This window comes from Rhipicephalus microplus, chromosome 3, assembly GCF_043290135.1.
Source record: "Rhipicephalus microplus isolate Deutch F79 chromosome 3, USDA_Rmic, whole genome shotgun sequence".
NCBI classification, from domain to species: domain Eukaryota; kingdom Metazoa; phylum Arthropoda; class Arachnida; order Ixodida; family Ixodidae; genus Rhipicephalus; species Rhipicephalus microplus.
Genome location: NC_134702.1, coordinates 113,123,011 through 113,148,506, shown reverse-complemented (window position 1 = coordinate 113,148,506; position 25,496 = coordinate 113,123,011). Strand labels below are relative to the sequence as shown.

Sequence of the window (25,496 nt, the reverse complement as noted above, 5' to 3'; positions counted from 1 at the left end):
CAACAAATACGACTCCTCGTTCTTCGTTTGAGACTTGACGAAGTATAGTCCCGGCCCTCGCTACTCTTCTTCCGACGTTGTGTTCTGGATGCATGTTTCTTGGTATAGGAGACACCGTGATATTCTTCCTGAAGTTGTCGGAGATATCATTGTAATTGTGCCTGATTGCCATTGGGTGTTGGCCCAGCTCCTGCAGGATCATTCTCCCCGACCTTGTTGTAGATAACCTTGCAAACTGTGCTCTCTCTTGGACTTCTGCTATTTCTTCGAGCGTGTTGTGAGTGCCAAGCTCAAGCAGACGCTCGGTGCTGGTATGTATGGGTAGGCCCAGGACCTTCTTGATAAGTTTCCTGAGGAGCATATTCAGTGTGTCGGACTCTGCTCTTGACCAGTTGTGCATTGCTGCCTCGTACGTGAAGTGGCTTAGAACAAACGCATGCATCAACCTGATGAGGTTGTCTTCCTTGATGCCATTTCTTTTGTTGGCCACTCTGCGTATGAGGTGCACTGAACTGTCTGTTTTCCAAGTTAACTTGGCTACAGATTGGCTGTTGGCGCCGGTAGACTCTATCAGCATGCCCAGGACTTTGATGGAGTCCACCCTCTAGATGGTATCCTCTTGATTTGTACGGAGGTGGATGTCTATCTGGTTTAACGGCTTCCATCCCCTGGGCTTCGGTCCCCGGCGTGCAGTCCGATACAGTAAAAGTTCTGACTTACTTGAGGAGCACTTGAGCCCAGAAGGAAAAAGGTACTCTTCTACAGTGTCAATCGCCTCTTGCAGGGCGCTCTCAATCTGCCCCTCGCTTCCACCTGTGCACCAGATGGTAATGTCATCTGCGTAGATGCTGTGCTTGAATCCTTCAATGCTCGATAATTTCTTTGAAAGTCCAATCATGGCAATGTGGAACAGCATTAGTGAAATCACTGCCCCTTGCAGCGTGCCCCTTGCTTCTAGTTCGATTGCTGGGGTCTCGATATCTGCAATCTTCATCACGGCTTTCCGATCTGCAAAAAAGGACCATACGTAGTCATAGAAGGCTTTCCCCAGACCAAGCTTGGAAATTGCTTCGAGTATGAATGAGTGGTGGATGTTGTCAAGCGCTTTTTCTAGATCTAGGCACAGAATGGTGCTCACGTCTCTCGTTTTGTTGTCGATGACCTGGTGTTTGATAAGCTTCAATGCATCTTTTGTGGATAGCCCTGCCCTGCATCCAACCATATTGTGTGTATATATGTCGTTATCTTCCAAGTACTTGTTTATCCTGTGCAGTATGGCACGTTCAGCAACCTTACCGATGCATGACGTCAAGGATATTGGCCTCATGTTGTCCAAGTTAGGGGGCTTTCCTGGTTTAGGAATAAGGATCGTCCTGGGCAGCTTCCACTGCTCTGGCACCCTGCCTTCTTTCCATGCTGCATTTATCATATCATTCAGGGTTCCAATTAAATCATCATCAAGGTTACGAAGGGCCTTGTTTGATAAACCGTCTGGGCCAGGGGCCGACCTGCCGTTGAGATCATGCAAGGCTCTTCTGATCTCCTCGACGTTAAAGTCGCCCTCAAGACCTGGATTGGGCCTGCCCTGGTACTGTCTACTTGGTGGTGCCAATACTCTTTTGATTGGGAGGTACTTATGCACGAGCTGCTGCACAACTTGCTTTTCTGGAGTGCGCCCTATCTCTTTATGCAAAATTCGAGCGATAACATGCTTTTGATTTGTTTGGGTGGTGTTTTCGTTGAGGAGATGTTTTAACATATTCCACGTCTTGCCATTGCGCATCTGACCATCGACGGAGTTGCAGATTTCGTCCCATTGCTGCCTGGATAGTTCGTGACAATGTTCCTCGACTTATCTGTTTACCTCAGCTATCTTCTTCCTTATTCTTCGGTTCAGGCTTTGACCCTTCCAACGGTTCAGTGGTGCTTGCTTTGCCTCAAGAATATGAGCGAGCCGGCTATCTATTCTTTCAACCGGAAAATCTGTGGTAATGGTGGAGGAGACGGATTTGATGTCATCTTTAATCTGTTTGACGCACTGCTCTAAGCCTTGTCTGTGGCCATCTTGTTCCCTTTCCATCCTTATGTTCCTGAACTTATCCCAGTCTGTGAAGTGGAATTCTCTCTGCTTTTTGCGCTCCACGGAAAAGGTAGTGGCAAGAATGCAGTGGTGACTCCCTAGGTCTACAGCAAGGTTCATCCACTGGGCCTTCTTGATGTTCCTTACAAATGTAAGGTCCGGGGTGGAATCCCTGCAGCAAGATGTACCAAGTCTTGTTGGTAGGCTGGGGTCTGTGATTAGGGTTAGATCAAGTTCACTGGCACTTTGCCAAAGTCGATTTCTTTTCCCAGTGTTTTACTTGTAACCCCATGTATGATGAGGGGCGTTGAAATCACCTGCTATGACGAGTGGACATTCCCCGGCGATATTAACAGCTTTTTTTAGAACCGTCTTGAACCCTTGCTTTTGTTCCTTTGGACTTCTGTATAATTTAAGAATGAAAATGCTCTGATGGTTGCTCGTACTTGGCACAATCTCTACCATGACGTGTTCCAAACGGCCTGCTTCTATCTTGAGGTCGTGGGTTACGTGCGTTAGTTTGTTGCATACGAAGGTGCAGACTCCCCTCCCTTCAGTATCCCCTATTACAGGCCGGAATCCAGGCAACGTTGCTTGCGGTGAAAGGGTTTCTTGTAATAATATAGTATGAGGTTTTTCTTGACTGCTCCTGATATACTGCTGTAAGGCTGCCTTCTTTTTAAGGCAACCTCTACAGTTCTATTGCCAGATACGAAATGCTTCACGTAGTGCTGCCATCATGGTTATTACATGGGCGGCCAGAGCCTGATGCTGCACCTGTCGATAGGTTTGGTACCAGTAGTATTGGTGGCCGAAGGGGTGAGTTTGGTGCATGAGGAGGCCTTGCTGTATTGTGCAGATATGCTTCGGCCTTTGTAATGCGGAAAGTCATATGCTCATCCAGTGCCGCAACGCTTGACTGTAGCCTACCCATCTGCTCGCTAAGATTGGCTACTACTTTGCTGAGCGTGTCAAAGACCTCCTTCATATCTGACATGGTCGTTTGGTTGGTTTCCACGTGTTCTGCCATGACTGCCCTCTTTTTTGTGGTTCTCGAGTTCCCCACGTTTTCAGCCACAGGGACATCAACAGGCCGAGGCATTGGCTGTGAAGACTGCGCGCTGGTTAGCTTAGTGAGAAGAATTTTAATTTCTTTTAACTCAGCTGATAGCCTCTCATTCGATTTTGTAAGTCTCGCGTTTTCTTGCTCTAGCTGTGCAATTCTATCATGCGCTGGCAGCTTACCTGTCATCACCTCTGCCACGCCGTTGCGCACTCGCTCAGCCCAGCTGCCTTTCGAAGTAACTGCAGGCGTCCTCCCCGGGTGTGAAGCCGTGATCTCGAACTGAACGCCAGGCAGCTGGCCATTCGGGTGCCGCCCAGGCTGATCCCGACCCTGATGGTGACCTTGAGAACTCGAGCGCCCCCGTGATTGGGAGCGGGCCTTGAGTATAGAACCTCTTCTGGAACGCGACCTCCCTCTGGAGTGGGGCCACTTTTCCTGTTCTTGAGTAGTCTGGATGCTCTGGGTCCCGTAGGCTGGAGTAAGCTGCTTGTCGTTGATGTCTGGACTCGATGTGATTGATGCGTCCCGGGCTTCTGCGGCTGCTCGCGATCTTTCCCAATGTCTGCGTCTGACGACGTATGGCACTAAGAACCTGTTCTTGCACTCTTTGTCTGCCGTGGGATGGTGACCGTCACACAGCCTGCATCTTCCCAGGCAGCACGCCGCCGTTGGACCAATCTTGGACCAACATCGGCGAACATCGGCACCGACGTCGGGCCGACGTCGGAAGTGCAACTTCTTCCAATGTCGGGCCGACGTTCAAGCCAATGATGGGCCGACGTTTTGCCGATGTTTTAGCCAGTATGCAACCAACATTGGGCCGACGAAGGCCCATCGTATTGCCGACAAAGCTGCCAATGTTCGGCCAACATTGGGCCATATTTCAGCCAATCACATGCCATTTTTACGCCGATGTTTGCTGCACGACGAATATTGGCTACGGAGGTACGACCGACATTGGACCAATCCAGGGCCACATTGCAGCCAATCAAATGCCGTTATTACACCGATGTTTCCTGCACGACGAATATTGGCTACTGATTGGCTTGCCATTATGTAGCCATTATTAGTAGGAAATTTTTCTTACCGGAAGATTTAAACAATATGCCTCGATGACCCGCTCTTGTAGCTATGCAGCCCTGTATACTTGGGGCAACAGAAAATTGAATTCTGAGAACTGAAAGCAGTTACTCGATCTATTTCATCTTTTATACCTCATTCCCTTTGCTAACACTAGAAGTGTAGTTTATTTTTCTACCAATTTATCTTTTGCAATAGCGAGTGCTCTATTTGGTACTGGTATTTGGTACAGCAGATCGAAAAAAGTCGTTAGGAAGTAAATGTTGAAAGCGTATGTCCCCCACTTGCGATCCCCACATATGTCCCCCACATGGCAATCGAGGATATTCATAGTTTAGAGCATTTTTTTTAACTAAAACATGGTGATGGTGCTTCCGAATCAGCATAAGCTATCCGAACAGTGCACCACCGACAGTCTGAAGACTATTTATTCTTTTTTTTTATTTATTTGGTACAACAAAAAATGTATACATTGAAAAATATATATACACAACTAAAAAAGGCCCGCTCTACTGCAGGTCAGGTTGCGTTGGGGGTACAGTGACAGTGGTGCTGTGAAGGCCCTGGCTGCTGTGGCTGGGCAGGAAGCCAGCTGCCGCGAGCAGCCGATAATCTGCACTCTGAGAGTGGGGATCATCGGGCTGCTCCACAACAAATGCTTCTCTGAAGCGCCGCTTCCTGCCCCCCCAGCGATCACCAGACCCTGGCAGCCACCTCTTAATAAAGTTGAGGGCCTCCGCCTGGTCGCACCCTGCTTTTTGGCAGATGACATCTGCGTACAAGAACAGAAATACCATAGTACACATGAAGCACTGCAGTACAGAGAATACACAAGGGTAGACACACATAAAACAATGAACAAGTCTAACCTGTCACTAATCTACAGAGCCTCAGGTTCACAAAGGCCCTTTTCTCTTTTCTGCCATGAAGGCTGTACAGCACTTGCACATCATGTGCCAATACAGCCTTCATGGCATTCACACCAATTTCTCGGAGGCCACGTCCCCCAATCTGCAGGAGGTGCTTGCGCTGTAAAAAAAAATGCAAGAAGCATAGATGGGGTAAACGCAACAGCACATCAAAATGTTTTCATGATAAAAATCTGCAAGAAGAGGACACTGAAAACAACAACTTGAATTTTTGGGCATCACAACATTTCATTGTTTTTTTACGCTAACTTCAACTCACTTGACCTAAAATGGTTTCCACATCAGCCCTCTCACACTCAGTGTGAGAACCTTTCAGAGTCCTTCTCTGAATGCAGTTTCGCTGTTATGAAATCAAATACAACACTGTTATAACCCTTAATAAATATTGATTCTAGCTATGAAATAGTATACTTACTTTGTACAGTGCTCAAATTCCAATACACGTTTCTTCGAGGTTACAATGTCTTTGCCTGAATGTTGACCAGGAGTAGCTTCTACAGGTGAAAAACGATAAAATATGTGGAATTCAAAAAGAAGCTTGGACATGTTTTTAATCAATGCATTGTAAGCAGAGCACAACAAGATAAATGAACATGATCAAGGCGTACTAAGAGGCAACCTTAGAGCGACCAAATCTTGGTCATAAATGAAACTGATAGAAAAATAAAGGTCACACTAGATGGTCGCACCATTTGCTGTTTATATTTTGCTGTGATAGCCAACAAAGAGGCATGTCGCTATAGAAATCTCATCACAATAAACAAAGGTGCATTTTTCTTCACACTGCGAAATTGGGTGCATGTTAGATTTTTAAAAAAGTAAGAAATCGGCTAACACAAGGCAGGGTGAACTGTAGCTCAAAGTAGAGAGAGCCGCAGCGGACACGAAATAGGGTGATAAATGAACAAAATTACTGAATGTCTGTTTTAAGCAGGCTATTGCTAGTCACTGCCCATCAAACACACGATGCCGCCTACATCGTCTGCTAGCTTAGGACAGTTCACTCGGACTTCACAGACTATAGTAAATACAGTCGAATCTCATTAATTCCAACACACTTAATTCGAACTGACGCTGTGGTCCTATCAAAGCTATACCGCGCTCCGAAAATGCTCTCAGCACCCCGCCCAATCCTGTGGTGGCACTTCAGACACCTCATCGCTGTGCTTGAAGAAAAAAATGAAGAAAAGGAAAGAAAAGACTGCGGTGGAATGTTTGCCAAATGCCAATCTGTGACATTCCTGTGCCCCGCTTCGGCTTTTTCCGTCCCTGCCACGTAGAGACCCTTCTCCTCTTAACACTGCGCATGAAGAGAAAGAGGGGAAAAAAAAGCTGTCGCAGAGAGTTGGCTCTCTCATGCCGATCTGCAACGCGCCGGTGTCACGCTTCCCTGTTTTTCGTTCCTGCTATGTAGAGACTCTTCTCCTTTCAACACTGCGCATGAAGAGAAAAAAAAAAGAGCTGCCGCGAAGTGTTTCTCTCTCGAATGCCGATCTGCTTTTCTCCAGGTGGAGACGCTCCTCCATTCTCATCATGTGCTGGCCACGCTCCGGCTGCAGCGCAGATGGTAACAGTGGAAACACAGTTGTCTTCGAAGAGTGTCAGCACTGGACATTGCCGCGCGCAACTTTTTTTGCCAGGAGAATACTGAAGCCGAAGTACAAATGCTTTGCAAACTGCACGCAAAACTTGTTGACTCGTTGCAGGGCCAACGTGTACAGACATGTATTGACTACTTTATTAAAGACGGAAGTCCTGTAATTTGTGAATAAAACTTCTCCATGCACATGCATCACTGCATGGTGAGCCCTCCGCTCGTTTACCGTATTTACTCTATTCTACCGCGTCCTCGATATTAACGCGCGCCCTGTTTCCACGACAAAAAAAAAAAACCTAAGACATCGGTTGTAACGCGCACCCTTTTTTCTCGTTGGCCCGCTTGATCACACCACTCGCGAAAATGACTCTTTTTGAGAGCGTCTTCCGTTTAAATATGAAGTACGGGGGAAGCTTATGCCTATCTGACGTGCAACAGAGCATTGCTGTCACTCTAGTTTTACCGTGGCCCGATGTCAGTACACAAACTTGCTTCGCCCCCTTCTCCTAGACGGTTGTGGTGCCAGGCATGTCGAAGTAAAGAGGCGTGTGATCGGCATTCCCGATTTGCCCAAGCAGGTAGCCGTTTGTTGTGCCGCAAGTTTAGGAGGAACCTCTGAAGACTCTGAAGCTTTTCTTCGTACTCCTCCGGCAACTTCCGGCATATGCCCGTTCGCCTTCGGAGGGAAAAGCCTTTTCTCTTCATAAAGTTCGTTAGCCAGCACCTGCTCGCTTTAAAATAGCTCTGCATTAGCCCTTTTTCTAAGGCTAACTGCATAGCCTGCACTTGGAGCAGTTCTGTCGTCACGGGCCGCTGTGCCGCTCACTGCTTAATCACATACTCGCCGAGCAGCTCTTCAATTTGTGGAAACCGACCCTGCTGTGGTCCACTGAAGCCTTTTCGTGAATCTTTGCTGTCGACAATATTCTGCTTTTGTTTCCGCCAGTCCCGCACGCACGTTTCGGGAACTCCGAATGACCGCGATGCGGCCCGATTTCTGTCCGTTCCGGCACACGCGACGACTTTTCTTTTAGAAGCAGCATTGTGGTGCACTCGTCGAGTTTTTGGAGTCGGCCCTACCATGCCGTCGATGCTAATGTACTACAAGATGACGAACTCTTCAGCACACGTATGAAGTGCCGCGCATGGGAAACACATAGGCAGAAATGACCGACGCGCCATGCCGACGCACGTAGGGGGCGGCCATTTTGTAAGTGGCGATGGCAATAGAATGACCATATTCATTTTTTTTTCGTACTCGATTCTAACGCACATGCGATTTATGAACTCTCTTAACCGGAAAAAAGGTGCGTGTTAGATTCAAGTAATTACGGTAACTTTCATTATTTTGAACTTCTTTTAATTTGAACAAATTTTCTGGCCTCTTTGAGTACGAATTATTCATATTCGACTGTAGTACAGTGGCTCATGATATAACCTGACTAGTTTGTTTCCCGAAACACAGTATCTTAAAGCAGTACTAAATTTCTGCATGTTACATAGGCATATTAAAAATCAAGAAATATACACCAAAGCCGCAGCCACAGCTTTACTCTGCACAGCTTCCTCTGCTGCCTCCACTTCTCCAATTGTACCAGCAGGCAGCCGGGGAAGGTCAGAGGGGCGCTGTGCTGGCTGGGCGTGCTGAGGCACGGACAAGAGCCGTACCTTGTGCTTCAGCTGTCGCACCTCCTGCAGAGCCTCTCTTTGTTGCTGCCGGATGCCAAGTTGGATCCGCAGGATCCGTAGCAATAGAGCTAAAACATACAAGAGTACATACCATATTTACTCGCACAATTTGCATCCTCACATAATTTGCTCACCAGTATAATTAGCCAGCCTGCTTTACTACAAGAAACTTTTTGCTCGCATACTTTGCCCTCCCCAACCAGCCCGAGCCACCTTGCCAGCACACACACAGACACATTTGACTTCATGATGCTCTGGTCAGGCACATCTCTTGTCGAGCAGGCGAGTGCAGTCTTACACAAAATGGACTGAGTGCTAGGTCCCTTCTTCCATGAACTTTTATGCTTTCCCTAGAATATCGAACTTGAAAACGGAAACCTGTTTATGTGTAGTCCGAAATGCCTAAAGGTTTGCCTCTTATCTTCCCACCTCTTCCACGGCAAGAATGTATTCCCGAGACACAGCACAGATGTTGAACGCGTGCAAGGACCTCTCACATCAACTAGATGAGGCAGGTTTTCGCACTCATTTTTTTTTTCGGTTTCGCCATCTGGCCATTGCGTTTTTACCGTTCCTTGTGATAGGCTACAATAATTATATACGAGGCAGATTGCTGTTATAAAGCTTACCGAAGAAAACTGAAACCGTGCTACCGCTAAGCACATCAGCGTGGAGTTCTTCGACATGCAATATTCAGTATGGGAGCCAGCAGAAGAGTGCGTTGAATAAGACTTAGCATAGAAGCTTGGGTGTGTTGGTTAGATATCGGAGGGAACACAACGCAATAGAAGACTGGGACAAGGAATGGACACACACACGCATGAAGGGCGACACACACAGCACTGTGTTGGCATCGCGCTTCCTTGTCTGCATCTTACTTTACGTTGGGTTCCCGACAATTATCGGAGAGTACTTTTGTTCTCTGGTATAACCCTGTCGTGGGAACTGGTTTTTGTGAGCACTGTTCGGAAGAACTTCAAGAAAATGGGGGCATTTGAACAGGCTTAGCAAACAAATGACAATCCGCTTTGAGACAGCTGTGACAGCGCCTGCAACATATATTCCCAGTTGAGCTTTTAGGCCAGCGATTCCTACTAGCTTCGCACATCACCGGATTGACAAAAAAAGTACACATAATACGCGAGTATATACCGCATTTGACTCTGTAGCTTTGATGAACCAGGCAGATACACAAATTTATCCAAAACTCCATTGATTCTGTTAGCAAAATTATTCAACAAACAAATTGCGATGTTATCCATGTTACTATACGATTGTGGCACTTTACCATTGCAGCTTTCCAGGAGGCACACATAGTGCAGCGTTAGTTCACCACACGCAGTTAATTGTATGCAGTAGGTTGCTCACAGCAACTGACTGCATGCAATGGTGAACATCTTGCATGCTTGCACCGCTGTTTCAGCATGCTGGCTTCTTCCCATACGGCTATCAATTGATGTTCACAAAATTGGGAAGATGAAGAAAGACTACACAGTGCCCTCTGGCCTCCCTATACTCTAAACCTCCAGCCAACAAACAAACAAAAGAAACAGAAGTATGCAAATGAATATTATTCCTAATGCAGCTGGAATGGAGTGTAGTTTTCACCAATTCTGTGTGTTAAGTCAATATGGAGTGAGTTAACTCCATAAAGTAGCTTTTCTCATAACAGTGTTCACTCTATTTTAACACAAGGAGTGACTTCATAGCATCTAGAAGGAAAAATAGAATCTTCAGTATTTGATAGAAATGTGAGGCTCTACCTTAAAACAACAATAATCTGGAAAAACAACTCATGACATTCGAAAAAAAGGTAGCACGGTTAATCCCCTTTACAAGAGACACTGATGTAACAGACAAACGAGGATAAGAGGCACCAGTGTGCAGGCTGACATTTGGCCCATCATGCATCAGGCACTCCGTAGATGCGCCTGTGCAGCCGGGAGCCCTGCAGTCAAGCATGCTGAGCAAGACTGTTGACCACTTTACAATGACACATTGCCACAAAATTTCAAAACTTCATTTCACAGACTTCTGCAAAAGCTTCTTACACTCCTGCATAATTTTTGCACAAGCTTCGCTCATTCTTGCGTGATTTTCGTCAGAACATATAAGTGTTGGAAGTTGTATGTCCCCAAAAACTTGCACAATACAAATAGCATACATTAAAGTCTATCACTTAATACGTGCATAGTGTAACAATGAAAGGAAACTCACGCATGGTTTGCTCCGAGCCTTCCCCGTGCGGTGCCTCCTTGAGCCTTGGAGAACACTGTACAGCTAGAGCAAAGTAGCATCAATCTAGTGTTAATGGCAGGTTAACAAGACAACAAAACTAACCCCCCTATTCGTAAACGCTTCCCGACTCGACTTTCACCCTTCATTTGACAGAGTTGAGCACTGCGCCGCTGCTCGTTTGAAAGCGACGCTGCGCTACTCGAGAATCACAGCAGATTATTGCTGACATGCAGCAATTTTCTCTGCTTAGAGACGGTGCTCCCATCAGCCATCTCAAGTGAAGGTGAAGCGTTGAGTGGAGGGACGTTCTAGAATACGGGGGTAAGATTGGTTGCAAGAACACTACAATAGACACACTTAATTTTTACACTTCATCTATATTGTACAGCTAAACACATTCTGCATCCTTATAATGCAACATATACATACAGGCTTAGAAAGTAAACACTGTAGGCTGCTCAAATAACACCTACACAAAAAAATTACCCAAAAGTGGCCATGCGCAAAGTACTTTTATTTGAAACTCACAAAACTTTTGCGGTGATGGAGAATAAATAAGACAGGTTACGCTTGGAGGCACATGAGACCTTCGCAGCTTTCATAAAGTGGAAAAAACAATATGTTATGTGTGTGTCTATGTACGCATGAAGCTTCAGCTATTTCATACGGTTTCTTGAAAGAATCGACTATGAATTTTATGGCACCTGTGTCCTTCAGTGCAATTGAAAGCCTGCTGATCAGTGTGTGCAATTGTGGAATAGTTACATGGAAAATGGCGTGAAACACCTAAAATCAAATTTTTCTCGCTAGGAAATCTGCAGCTGTGTATACACAACACATGCTGCAAACAGTGGGAGGTGACCACAAGAGTGATTTGAGTGTAAGCGGCAGTATTCCGCATTCATGCACCCCGCCATTTTCAACTGTTGCCCAAAAGCAGCACCACTTCAACGTGCTACTTTTTTTTTACATCATAAACAGCACGGAATACAGCGAGGATGAAAACAACATATGCAATTAAATTTTGAGCACTATTTATGGTGCGCATGATTGATTGATTGATATGTGGGGTTTAACGTTCCAAAACCACTATATGATTATGATAGACGCCGTAGTGGAGGGCTCCGGAAATTTAGACCACCTGGGGTTCTTTTACGTGCACCTAAATCTGAGCACACGGGCCTACAACATTCCTGCCTCCATCGGAAATGCAGCCGCCGCAGCCGGGATTCGAACCCGCGCCCTGCGGGTCAGCAGCCGAGTACCTTAGCCACTAAACCACCGCGGCGGGGATGGTGCGCATGAAAAAAAAAAATAGGCCTTTGTACAACGACGAATTCATAATTTGCCTTCACGGACCTTCTGTTAGGCTGCACCACATACAGATTTTTTGTGGCTTTCAAAAGAGATTTGAAAAAAAAAATAATAACCGTGTTTACTCTCGTCATGAGCGCACTCACTAAGTCACCCTCGTTTCAGTCGCCAAAATTTTGAATTTTTTTTTCTTCCACATATTAAACACACACCTTACGTTCATCCGCTGAAGTCCCACCGGCTCCCCCCCCCCCCTTGCCGCCTTCGCTCGCTGCCACGTGCCATTTTATTTTTGTTTCTATTTGTTCACGGAACGTCCCCTGTCTTTTTTAATTATCTCTTGTAACATATGTGGCATTATCTTGTTCCCGAGGTGCCACAGGTGCTCTGCTATGTAGATGCACCATTAAACTAGTATTTTTGATCAACTGTGCATTTCTGATGTTTACCTTGCAAGTACGTAATACTGGCATGCTTCTTGATCTACGATACACATGTGGCTTGTCTCACTTTGAAGGAAAAGTTAGCATACAATGGTGTAAATGCTTAGAATTTGAAATATTGAGGCAGCAGCACACCGGAGATGATCATATGGTAAAGAAACAAGTGCTGTTTTATTACTGGCAAGTTGTCACTTATATGTACAAATAAATTTTGCGAGCTAAAAAAAGTACAAAAGCAGAGCGAGGCTATGATGTGGTTCAACCTGTGGATTCGCTTCATTTATCACGCCATATGATGAAGCTTCCTTTGGTAAAACTGCTCAGATAAGAAAAAAGTTTGCTGTCCAATACAGCAACTATACAAAGTGTGCACGTGCATCTCGCAGCGCCTTTCGTCACTTCCGAAATGCGCCACCAACATGCCCGGGCACCAACCGAATCTATCGCCTACAACTGCCATGTTGTCTCCTCGTGCTTGCACCCGTTTAGTTTTGCCTCACGATGCAAGTTTGAGAAATTATGAGCTGCTAGTGAGGCAAGTTGATTTAGTAGTCCACGCAGAGGGAGCAGAGCTTAGGGTGTTTCTTCGCTGAAAGTTATAACCTAAAATTGAGAACGCACATTCCGATTTTCCTAAAAATACCAGCGTATTTGGCTGGTGCAGATTAACAAAAGCTACTTGAAGAAACTTTGCAATATTTGCATCTTCAGGTGCAACTTCATTACGGGTAAGTGCCATAGCCAAGTATTCACCTGCAAACAGATATAGCTTACCAAGGTACTGTACATACAAACTTGTCCGCAGTTAAGATCATGATGGCGAGGAAGGCGGTTAAAATCGTGATGGCGATCGCGGAGATTTGGTATTGCATTGAAACAAACTATAAAGAATGGGAAACAATATTAGTTCACTTTGAAGTATAGCCGATCGGTTCAAGTTGGGCGTCAGGATTTTTTTTTAATTAGTCAATTAATTCTATACATGGTCTCTATTATGTTCAGTGACTCCACTGTACATTAGCGTACAACAAAAGCAAAATACAAAGTGAAAAGTGTGTTAAAGCATACGCGAAAAATAAAGTGATGACTGGCATTACCGCGGCACACACCACGCAAAGTCGCTGTCTGCTTTGTATAATGTTTTCCTCGACTATTTGCACAAATTGCAATTAAAGAGGCTCAAGCTCAACATCAGCACTGTTTAAAACACTTGGGGGGGGGGGTGGCATTGCTACTTTGGTGGCGTAGGCCGTGACAATATATTCATAATATTATATCTCTTGTAAACTTGCCTAGCTCTGCACGACTAGTTTTCGATGGGAGCAGCTGCGCTTCGCACATCCACTCTTAAAATTGCGGCTTGAGAGATTTTGAGCTTTCACTTGTTTTTGGGCCAGGCAATTTTTAGTGAAAGCAAGATAATAGGCCCTCATAGGTTGTGGCGGGCAGCCGGTGTACGCCGTGGCTGGTTTTTTGCCGCCGAGATTTTCAGCCAAAGCAAAAGATTGGGCCATGAAATTCATAGACAATAATAATTTCAAGCAGAAACTACGAAAACATACTGAATTTAATGAGCCTTTTACAAAATGCCGCGTCTAGCTCTTAGAGACGGCGTTTTCTAAAAGGTCGCGACATTTATTTTTCATGTTTTTTTTTGTTATTCAAGACAAATCTACGGTGCATTGTTCACAGAAAACAAGATTGCCTCGGTAAGATTTCTTTGCGAGCAGCTTACTAATTTTAAGGCAGGCGCGTTGATTCGTGAACTGAAGGATGCGAGTGATCGATCTTGCCTGCTAGTAGCTAGGCGACAAAGGCTTTACCTCATGTCCTGGTGTAGCTAAGTCACGCAAATGGAGCAGAAAATGTGCATTATCATTTATTTCACCTAAATATCACACGTATGTGACTTATTGCCGGTGACAGGTGATCAGGATGAAGTCGACAAGTTGCAAATCTGAACAAGAATTCACTCGAATGAAAAACCAACCTATACTCACGTGCACGGTGAAGTCGAACACGTCGTCCGTCAATGTTGTCGCTGATGCCCGAAGGAAAAGAGAAGAGGACAAGCGACGGCGTCGTCTCTTTCTATAAAGTCGGCAGAACTGCCAGAACGGCCAACACAAAAGGCATCGGGTTGACATTCCTCCGTCTGGGCATCAGTCGCTCCACCCGGGCATGCAGCTGCTACTGGTTCTACTACTATCCTCTTCCCCGTGCCTCTTCCCGACATTGCAGTGTTGCTGCCATACTCGCGAACCTTTTTAAATTAAAGCACGCAATCATGTATTATCGTGCGCCATACTAAACTTAAAAACAGTGCGCCGGTACATGAGATCACGAAGCGCGGTCCACGCCATCACAAGAACAATTAGAGAATTGAAACAAAGAAAACAAAAATGTATAAAATATTTTGTCTCAATACGATCCGCAATCCAGTTTCCTGCAGCGGCTTTTGGCTCTGTATGAACGGCCAAGCCAGTGCCAAGCCAAGCTTGCGTCCCTGATCAGCAGTTTGTTTCCATCGAGAATTCAACAGTGAACTGGCAATTTGTTTAGATGATATTGCTAAAGGGCTTGAAATTGAATATTTCTCTACGTACAACTGCTGTACTTTTCCTCTCTGTTTCCTGATCACAGTGATGAGATTGAGGAGGTTACAATTTAGAAAACAGCAAGTGCAGCTCAAGCATTGCTAGTATCGCTGTTTCGGTAATAAAATGTTACAAAGATTTTGCCCCGCGACCTGCTTGCCGTGTTCGAGCACCCAGTAGAAATTTACGGTGCCGCTTTTTAAAGAGTTGAATAAAATTGCAATATTACGAAAGAAAGGCTCTGAAGCAACATCTTATTTTATCAGGCCTACACCTCCCACACCTAGACGAGTAAAACTCGTCGATATTATCTTGCAAAGCTGTGTATAATATTTAAAACACATTCTTTAGCCCACGATGAATTGTTCTATCGTGTGGCTTTTCCATTTGGTACTGTCATGTTAACTTACAAAGGCAACTTTCCATATTTAGTCTCTTTAGATGTTGCAAAAGCTTGACACGTGGTGTGTATGTCATACTGATAATTCTCCTTGTAACTTGGGTCCGCCTCTTTAAACAGCGTCGCATTTTATTGTTCGCAATTGCGTTTGTTTTATACTGTAAGCGAGCTGTGTGATTTCATCAATATTCACGAGTGTTCCCTGACTTTACAAACACGTGCGTCTTATTTGGTGCGGTGCACGTTTGTATGTAGCAAAAAATGTCATTTCGTCAGCGTGTGTCTGCATACACTTGCATGCCATGCAGTACGTGTACATAATTAATGCAGTAAGGACTGCAATGCATAGCCTTGCATGGGACATATATTCCATGCACTCTCAGAGAAATGTTGTTTGTTATGAGCCTACTGTTTATCATTACATTTTTTTTTTCGTTAAAGTTTCATCTCCATATAAAGCAGCTGTATACAGGCACGAGCTTCAGCAGCTTCCTCGTTGTTCCATTTTAAATAAAAACACCAAGCCTACCCGAATCAATGATCTGTTTGCTATCATTACTGTTATGTGTTCTACGATGTACACAAGAACAGTAGTATACAAAAAATAGGGAGGGAATTGAATGCCCTGCCTGCATGGCTGCGCCGTTTCACAAGATCAGGCGCTGCGCTGTGAAGCTTCCTAGTGGCCTGCAGAAATTCAAGGGAGCGTACAATAGCGTGGTTCAAGAGGACTTGTGGGGAATACTAGACACACTTGGTGTAAAAGATGGAGTCACTAATCGTTTAAAGGAAATCTATAAAGCTAACAAGGTAGTTAAAAAGGGGGAAAACAGGTATCCAAGCCCACAGTGGTGAAACGTGGACTTAGGCAGGCGTGCCCACTGTCACCCTTCTTATTCATGATGTACCTTCAAGGATTAGAGGCCAAATTAGAGGCAAGGGGACTTGGCTTCAACCTCTCTTTAGTCAAACAAGGAAAACTCATTGATCAGGCACTACCAGCATTAATCTACGCAGATGATATAGTGCTAATGGCCGACAACAAGGAAGATTTGCAGAGGTTGATGGACATCTGCGGTAATGAGGGAGATAGGTTAGATTTTAGATTCAGTTAAGAAAAATCAGTAGTCATGATTTTTAATGATAACAAAGGTAGTGAGCTTAGAATACAGGAAGTCACGCTAGAGATAACAGATAAATACAAATAACTGGGCGTATGGATAAGCAATGGGACCGAGCACCTGAGGGAACACGAAATATGCGTGACGACTAAAGATAACAGGAATGCAGCAGTGATGAAAAATAGGGCACTGTGGAATTACAATTGGTATAATGTTGTTAGAGGAATATGGAAAGGGGTCATGGTTCCTGGGCTGACGTTCGGCAACGCGGTCTTGTGCATGAGGTCAGAAGTTCAAGCAAGATTAGAAATTAGGCAACGTGAAATATGTAGGCTGGCTTTAGGAGCTCACGGGAATACACCAAACCAGGGAGTACAAGGTGATATGGGATAAACATCATTTGATGGCAGGGAAGCTAGCAGCAAGATAAAATTTGAGAAGCGATTGAGAGAAATGGGGGAGGAGCGTTGGGCTATGAAGGTTTTCAGCTACTTGTACATGAAGAATGTCAATACAAAATGGAGGAAGCGAACCAGGAAACTGACTGGTAAATACTTAGAAAACAGCAGGTGGCCAAACCAGAAAGAACTATCGGTTAAAAAGGAACTGCAGGAAACGGAGACTGACATGTGGAGAATTGGCATGATTAAGAAGTCCGCAGTAGAGATCTATCGAACTTTTAAGCAGGAAATTACCAAAGAAAGAATCTATGATAATACTCAGGGTAGTTCTCTACTGTTTGAGGCCAGGACGGGAGTATTGCGAACCAAGACATATCGTGCCAAATATGAAGAGGTAGACAAGACACAATATGCAGTGCGTGCGAAGAGAAAGAAAAAAACTGCCGAACACTTGACAATGCTCTGTAAAGGGCTTCACCTTATAGTTCAAGATGATGGCGCAAAGTTTTTCAAAGCACTGGTGCTTAGGAACAGGGAGGGCAAAATAGACTTTAAGCGGGTAGACTTAACTAGAAGGAGGATATCTGATTGGTGGCTAAAGTCAAGGCACGATTGAAAATTAAACCCTTCACTTCAACGTACCCGTCCAACTTTACTATTTAAAGGGGAAAAAATCTAGTGGTTAGTTCACTAAGCATTACGGCTAGGTGACGTTAGCCGCCGCCCAATCTAAAGGGTACGGCCACATCTATCCATCTATCCAGCCAAGAATATGCTCTCTGGCTTGTTGCTCCAGGCCTAGTCAGGTAGATTTTCTGGCCTCACTGTTGAATTGTTTGCTCGGGTTGTGGCTTAGAAACATTGCGGTTTTGGGCTTCGTATCATCTTGTTCCGTCATCATGTCCTCCAAGTGGAGGATATGTCGCAGTGTGAGGAGGGAGTACGACAAGGCGCTGATAGAATGAGCTATCAGTCTTATCAGGCAGGCGGTTGAGAGCGCACCGAGGCAGCTGACGCACACCAGCACTATTCGCTTCCTGTATAATACAGGCTAGGGAATTATAGAAACACAGAGCAGAAATCAACTCTTGTGCCTCTCTCATGCACTCACAAAGCGGAACCTGCTTCGAACACTGAGGACGGAGCTAAGCAACACCATGCGTGACGATAAATCATGGTCTCCTATTGCAATAATGATTAAGGCACGCATGCAACTTAAACCATTGTCACGCAAGATGAATTCACAACACCATCGAAGTGAACCCAAGGCACGTGCTGATTATTATGTACGGTACTAGCGCTAAATTCATGCAGACGTTTAGTTGGCGCTGCAGTAGGCCTAGTTGAAGGAATGGCCACAGCTACTGCTGTGATGGAGAACGGGCTCCTTAACATCTTCATGTAGATTAAAACGGCTTACCCCGAAATGGCTGGGAGTGTCACGCTATCCCTAGCAGTGGCACATGCAGTTGCATATTTAACGATTACAGAAATGGCGTACCGATTTCCAAAGCACCTAGCAATACTTCCGTCAAGGCGTAGCACCAAACACTTTATTGCACATTTTGGGAAACATTCCTTTTTCTCCCAATCTGGTGGCTAGGCATGACTACGCCCAAAAATAAGCATGTTATTATGTGTGTCGGAGGTATTTTCATCTGCTCCCTGAAAAATTATTTCCCTAAACCCATGGAAAAAAAATAAAATGGAATTCGCACCTGTCATCACATTGCACCCCATCACAGGAATGGGATCGGATTGGCCTGGCGCTAAATACTCCCTTACGCTTAATCAGAGCTCGGTCTGGCACCAGCTCCAGACAAAACCATTTATATTCTCCTGTCTGGCACATCTGTTTTACTCTGCTCTCTCTCAACCAGAGTGCACCATGTACCTGTGGTTCACCCCTGGTGGATCTTTTTCACTGTTTGTGAATTGCACACAAAGCCCTTACTGGTAGATCCTATTCCCCATTCTTCACTATTCTCATGGCAGGCCACTCTTTGGGCAGCTTACAACACGACATGTGCGTGTCATGATGTCAGTGCCGTCTTTTTCAGAGTCGGCGCCGTCTTTTCTTTCTCTTTTGCTCCTTCCCTGTCCTGTGTTCCTGGTGTTGCGCTGCAAACAAGTGAAGATGTTAAAGAACACCAAATGTTCAAAATTTGCTTCTCATTAATATATTGTGGTTTTGGGAATTAAAACCCCAGATATATTGAAAGAAGATGCATGAAAAGGGAAGGATGATATTGAAAACTGGCAAAAAAGGGATGACAGACTTCTTAAGCTATGCTGCCATTGAGATTTTCAGCTGTTTACGCAATTCTCACACGTGGCTTTGATGCAGCTATGCACATATCACACAAGCATGCTGACTGTACAGTTAGTATAACTGCAACCTTCATGTACCCAGCCTTCATGTACCCTCTATGACATTTCAGAACATCTGAGTCAGTGTTAGCATCAAGTTATGTTCTTCATGCTGGGGAACCAGTGTGATGAGTTACCATTTCTACAGAATGAAGCCCTGTCTACCTGGAACAAGCTGCAAGATATATAACTAAACAGCCCTTTTCAGGGCCAGTCAATCTCTGTCCGGCTTGGATGCACCAACTGATTCCCTTTATCATGAACCCTCAATAAAACTAGCAAATGTTTGTACATGTGCAAGCAGTGTCATTCAATATCTTAGGAAATGCTTGTGAAGCAATTTCAAGGAGAATCGTTTTTCTGATCTCATAGTGAGGCATTAGGAACACCTTAGTCACACCAAATGCCCTTATTCAATGAGGGGAACAAGAGAAATATTTCACTGGGAACTATGAAGTAAACAAAAAAACAAATGTTTTCAGATACTGCGAGATCATTTCATAAAAAAGCTCAGAAGTTGCTATGTGTGGCCACATTTAATCTGTGCAAGCATCGTGTGGTTACAAAATTCTGTACCAAACATATGTTCAGCTTTCTGGAATAGACCGTGCTGCACAAGCTAGCTCAGTGCAGGCACTTCTGTACCCTGCCAGAGAATATTTTCACCACCAGTATGTTGTAACGTGAAGTGAAATGGTGATTGCATACTAGGGCGCGTCCTGCAGGACCCCAATAAAGTTGTTTCACTTGATCGGTTGGTGTGCTGTAAGCAGAACATTTCCAAGAAAAATCGTATAGTTTGGAGGAGGACTTAAGCGAGGAAAGGTGTAGATAAAACACTGGATTCACTGGCATTATCCTCACCAAGTATAACATTGTTTTTCTGGTGAAGCTTTGTGTCTGAACAGTGAGCAGGATAAGCTGGTAAAAACATGCAAAATGGGAAGTCTAGCACAGCAATCTGTGCAGTACTGCTCATTTCATGGAGCATTAATTTCACAGGCTTTGCTCATTGTTAGCGTTAAACCTATATTATGTCCACTGCAGGGTGAAAGCCCAATCAATGTTCCCTGTCCTGTATGAGCCAATTTCATATTATGGCTGATAATTTCTCGATCTCATTGGAACTAATCACCTGCCACCCACTGCTACATTTCATGTGTCCTAATATAAATTAATTGACATTACTGACCTGTCATCCATCTTTTTTTGTCATTCCCAACTAATGCATTCATTTTTGATAAACTCTGCTTTCTTCCCATGTCTTAATATTATGCTAGCCTTTTTTCATTTTTCTGAAACATTATCTTTGCTCAGAAGCTAGAAGTTATCAGAAAGAACATAACGACATTCTACCTCCTGAGCATATGGCATCATCAATACAAAAATGTAATAAAAGTGAGAAAACATCCTATCTATATAAGAGGCCCTAAAATACTGCAGGAGGCAACAAATAAACTGGTATTTCTATAAAGGCAGTGACAAAAACTTTGACTACTGTCACTTATTCTGATTCTTGGGACATCTCTTTTAGTACATCATAACACATAATTACACATTTACACAATATACACAGAGGAATTGCCACCACGTGCATTGAGGCCACCCTTCAGAAGTCATGTGAGCACAAGGATGAGGTAAGCCTTAAAAACCAGATTAAAAGACTAAAGGATGCTGGATATCCCAACAGCACCATCACACCCGTGTGCTAAACCCTCCTGCAGAAAGTCAAGTTAAACAAAACAGGACCAAAATAAAAACAGAATGACCAAAGATCTTTGCATGCTATACCGTACGTACATAAGTAACCTTAACTAGTACCATTTGCAAACTCATGGAGCATATCATACACACTCAAGTAATAAACTATCTCGAACGTCACAATATCATTTTCAATTTTCAGCACGGTTTTCGCAAGGGATTTTCATGCGACACCCAACTTGGCGGTTTTGTTCACGACCTTCATAAATCCATGGATGCTGGTTGCCAGGTCGACGCCATTTTCTTAGATTTCGCTAAAGCTTTTGACCGCGTTCCTCACCACAGATTACTACTAAAGCTAGAACAACTTAACATTCACCCTATAGTTCTTGCATGGATAAAAGCTTTTCTTTCCTCCAGGTCTCAATGCACCTTTGCTATGAATTTTTATTCTTCCTCTTTACCGGTAACATCTGGTGTACCTCAAGGCAGTGTTCTTGGTCCTCTACTCTTCCTCGTTTACATTAACGATCTACCGAATTCTTTATCTTCACACGTTCGACTTTTCGCGGACGACTGCGTAATATACCGTAACATTTCTTCTGATTCTGATCGCTTAGCTTTGCAATCTGACCTTAACAAAATTAATCATTGGTGTTCAACTTGGCTTATGTCGTTAAATGTTTCTAAAACAAAGTGCATGTCCTTTACTAACGCTGCTACACGTTTTCCTAGTCAATACTCGTTGAATAATATGACACTTGAGTTAACATCTACCTACAAGTACCTTGGTCTCCACTTTCAATCGAATCTATCTTGGCACCATCATATAGAAGTCACTCTTGCAGCTGCTAACCGGTCTCTCGGGTTAATGAAACGAAATCTTAAACAGGCTCCATCGCAGTTAAAAAAACTTGCTTTTACCAGTTTAATTCGCCCTAAAATAGAATATGCCAGTGCCATTTGGGATCCTCATCAAGCCTACATCGTATCAAATATTGAATCTTTGCAAAACCGAGCTGCTCGTTTCATTTACTCAGATTATTCTACCTATTCCAGCGTAACTAACTTAAAAAACCGTGCTGAGCTAGAGGATTTGGCCACTCGTCGGAAATATGCACGCCTATCACTTTTTCACAAACTTTACAATCACCCATCATTACATGACAGTTTCTTTGAACCCGCCTGTTCCATCTTTCCCCGCCGTGATCATCCTAACAAAGTCAAACGCCCGCTATCTCGCACACTTCGGTTCGCTCAGTCATTCATCCCGCGCACTATTATTGAGTGGAACAGTTTGCCTGCACATATTGCCACCGAGAAAGACTCGGTAAAGTTTTCAGAGCTCATGCGCACTACGGTGACTAACTAAATATTTTTTGCTTTTGCTGTTTGTTTTCTTTCGTTTTTTAACTATTGTATAACGCCATGCAATTGCTGCCCGTATTCATGGTTTGAGCTTTGTTGCGGTTGTCAGGTTGCACTGTATCTTGCTGTACTGCTTTTTTTTCTATGTTGTTGTATTGGCCCCATGTATTGTATTTCTGACCTCATGTATTGTATTCCCCATGTATTTCTGTATGTTGTATTGCCCCCCCCCCTATGTAATACCCTCTTCTAGAGGGCCTTTAGGGGTAACCTGAATAAATAAAGGTGTTTCACAATATAAAGAAAATAGCGAGCCGATATGATTTTATCTTGTTATTTGCCATCCCTTGCAAGTTTTCAAAAGCGTGTGTACTAAAAAGCAACAGGAATAGCCATTATTTCACCATTCGTCACGAGAATAGGTATACTGAATGCCAATATAATGTTGTGTATGAGATACTATTGACACGTGGAAACGTAAACATAAGACAAACTGGGCAATGCCCTAATGTTTGAGCAAGACAGCATGCTTAAAATGTTAAGAATGGCTATGGTAGTCGCATGGCCATACACTGTAAAGAATGTGTGTGCAGTTCTATGTTTCATAAAACACTGTTTTTGAAAAAAGCAAGAACAAGAAATGAAAGAGAGACTGTGAAAGCATTTTCTTGTCAGGAAGGCCATGGATCAGTGCATCAGTATACCTTCACTCATCCATTCGGAGAGAGAGTATTCTTTTCTCAGTTAAGATTATATTATCATGGTCTCACATGTGTCGTTGTGCATGAGCACTGTTCTTGTACTCTGTAAAAAAGTGGGCGTAGTACCTTCAATAAAATTTAGTTGGCAGTCAGCGCTCTTTCCTGTCCTTTTTGTCTCTTCCTGAACTTTTCTCACTGTTACTAGAACACAACCACGATGAACCAACTTGCCCAGATTAAGCTATTGTTGACGAAAAGTCAGAGCATGAAAATACTTCAGGGGCTCAGAACCTCCTCACTACCCGTCTAGTTACGGCCCTGGTCTATGTGTTCCGAGAGTGAAGCACTAGTGGAGCTATCTAACTACCTAACGGTGAGGAGGGTTTGTGTATACTCGAGCTTGTTTCATGACATGGTGAGAGGTGGCAGGTTGTTGAAATAATATGCTGTGTGGGAGGTCAAGATTTTGATTGAGAACGCCGAGTATGAGCCAGTGACATTAGGCGTTCAAGACTTTTTGCGATATTCACTCTAGCATAGGACCTTGGTTGGTGGTTCACGTGTGCATTTGATCACATTGTAGTCTTCCATCATAATTTTTTTGCCACTTGGCGTCGACGCTCTTGAGTTTTACCAAAGTAATTAAGCATCCAGGTACAAGTATCTTCTGTCAGTGTTTCAATGAAGAGCTGAATATGAGTAATAGCTTCCATCGATACTTCTGGCATTGGTGTATGCACATTTATTTTGAAGTTCTCTTGTAAAAAAGGCATTAAAGGTATGTTTTTGTGACTTTTTAGAGTTGGCCAGAACTGCTGGTGTGTCCGAACGGCTCTTCGATTGGTTGTGGTGTTGTCTTGTTCAGGGCCACAGAGCTTTCAGTCTTTTTTTATATTTGCCTTCACAGGAATGCTCTTTGCATGCTTCTTCAGTACTTTGTATTATTCCTAAAGCATTGACTTCCAGATTTTGACTGTGGTGCTTTAATCTATTGTTCAACTTCACGCTAGCTTCATTTGCACGCAAAGCAAGAACTCAGGAGTATGGTAACTTTTGCTATGGGTTTTCCCTTCTTCAGCCTACTGTATTTTTGCCTGTGTTGTCTAAGCGCTGACAGCCTCGTGCGACAGCTTTTTTTTTTGTGCACTTATTGTGTGCCAATGACTTATTTGCCTCCTCAGCTAAAGACTTTTTGTATTATAAGAGAAAGCTCTGTCTGTATTGCTTTTGTCATTTGCTGATGGTGTATCTTCAGTATCTTTTCTCAGTGTACACCATACTTGAATGGAAGAGCAGCATGACTACCTTCAGATGTTAGCAGGCTTTTAGCTGCTGTAATACTGATTGATGCTCCTTCCTCGGGCGTTCTATTTTGGATGGTTGGCATGTCATTGCTTCTTTTAAACTTTAAAACTGCAGGTGCACCTTTTTCTGGTTACACCTGGTATATTTTTCGAGTGGTTATATATATATATATATATATATATATATATATATATATATATATATATATATATATATATATTTATATATATATATATATATATATATATATATATATATATATATATATATTGCTAACATGAGAAACAAGGCCTCTTTACGTTAGGTGCACATCAGGTGGGAAGAGTACTTATATTACTTGCCAAGATTGTGGCCCCTTATGGTGGGAATCATAATGCACTGTTGATGTGTCAAATTCACATAGCATAATTCCAAGGCACTCGATCAATATCCAAGGAAGAAAGATATGTTCTTTTGCGTGAGTTTCAGCAACTCATAGAAATGTGTATGTAAATGAATACTTCATCATTCTTGGCTGTCATGTTTTATGGAAGCACATGTGGTTCGTTAATAACAAAAAAAAAACACGCACGCTCACGCCACTGCAGTGGCGTGAGCGTGCGTGTTTTTTTTTTGTTATCAACGATTTGCCCTATGCATTGACGTTTCTTCTTTTTTTGTGTGTCGTACTTCTCGTATCGCGCAGCCTACCGCTTTGGGCACACGTAAAAAAAGTACGTAAAAAAGATGCGTTCCACGCCGAAATTCGCGTTCGCAACGAGCTGGGCACCGACAGGGTGCCCTACGGCGCCCACACACTCCGCAACACCTTACCAACCGTTCACTGCGATGTTGGGAATTCGTGTGGTCGTTGCATGAATATAGCGCGTGCGTGCGTGCGCACGCGCGTCTGTGTGTTAGATCACGGCAACTGCATATGTTGTATGATTCAGTCACCATAACGCAACTGACGACCCCCGCTCTTCCCACACGTCAAGCAACAGCAAGTGCCGTTAACCGAACTGTGCTGTGAAGGCAAAACAGATTCGAATAGGTCGCGTAGATAGCTAGCCCGACACATGATACCATAAGATTTGCGTCAGATATTCGACGTCTA

General features: G+C 43.9%; 1 protein-coding gene across 1 annotated transcript in view; it reads right to left on the bottom strand.

Moving 5' to 3' along the window:
• Window positions 1–4,735: 4,735 nt before the first annotated feature.
• LOC142802905 (uncharacterized) overlaps window positions 4,736–25,496 on the bottom strand; it is a 28,749-nt gene continuing 7,988 nt past the window's right edge. Inside the window, exons 3-6 of the mRNA XM_075887989.1 lie at window positions 10,659–10,721; window positions 8,421–8,509; window positions 5,096–5,255; window positions 4,736–4,998 (exon numbers count right to left, since the gene is read on the bottom strand). Coding sequence (XP_075744104.1) covers window positions 4,736–4,998; window positions 5,096–5,255; window positions 8,421–8,509; window positions 10,659–10,721 — 575 coding nt within the window. The remainder of the gene's footprint in view (window positions 4,999–5,095; window positions 5,256–8,420; window positions 8,510–10,658; window positions 10,722–25,496) is intronic.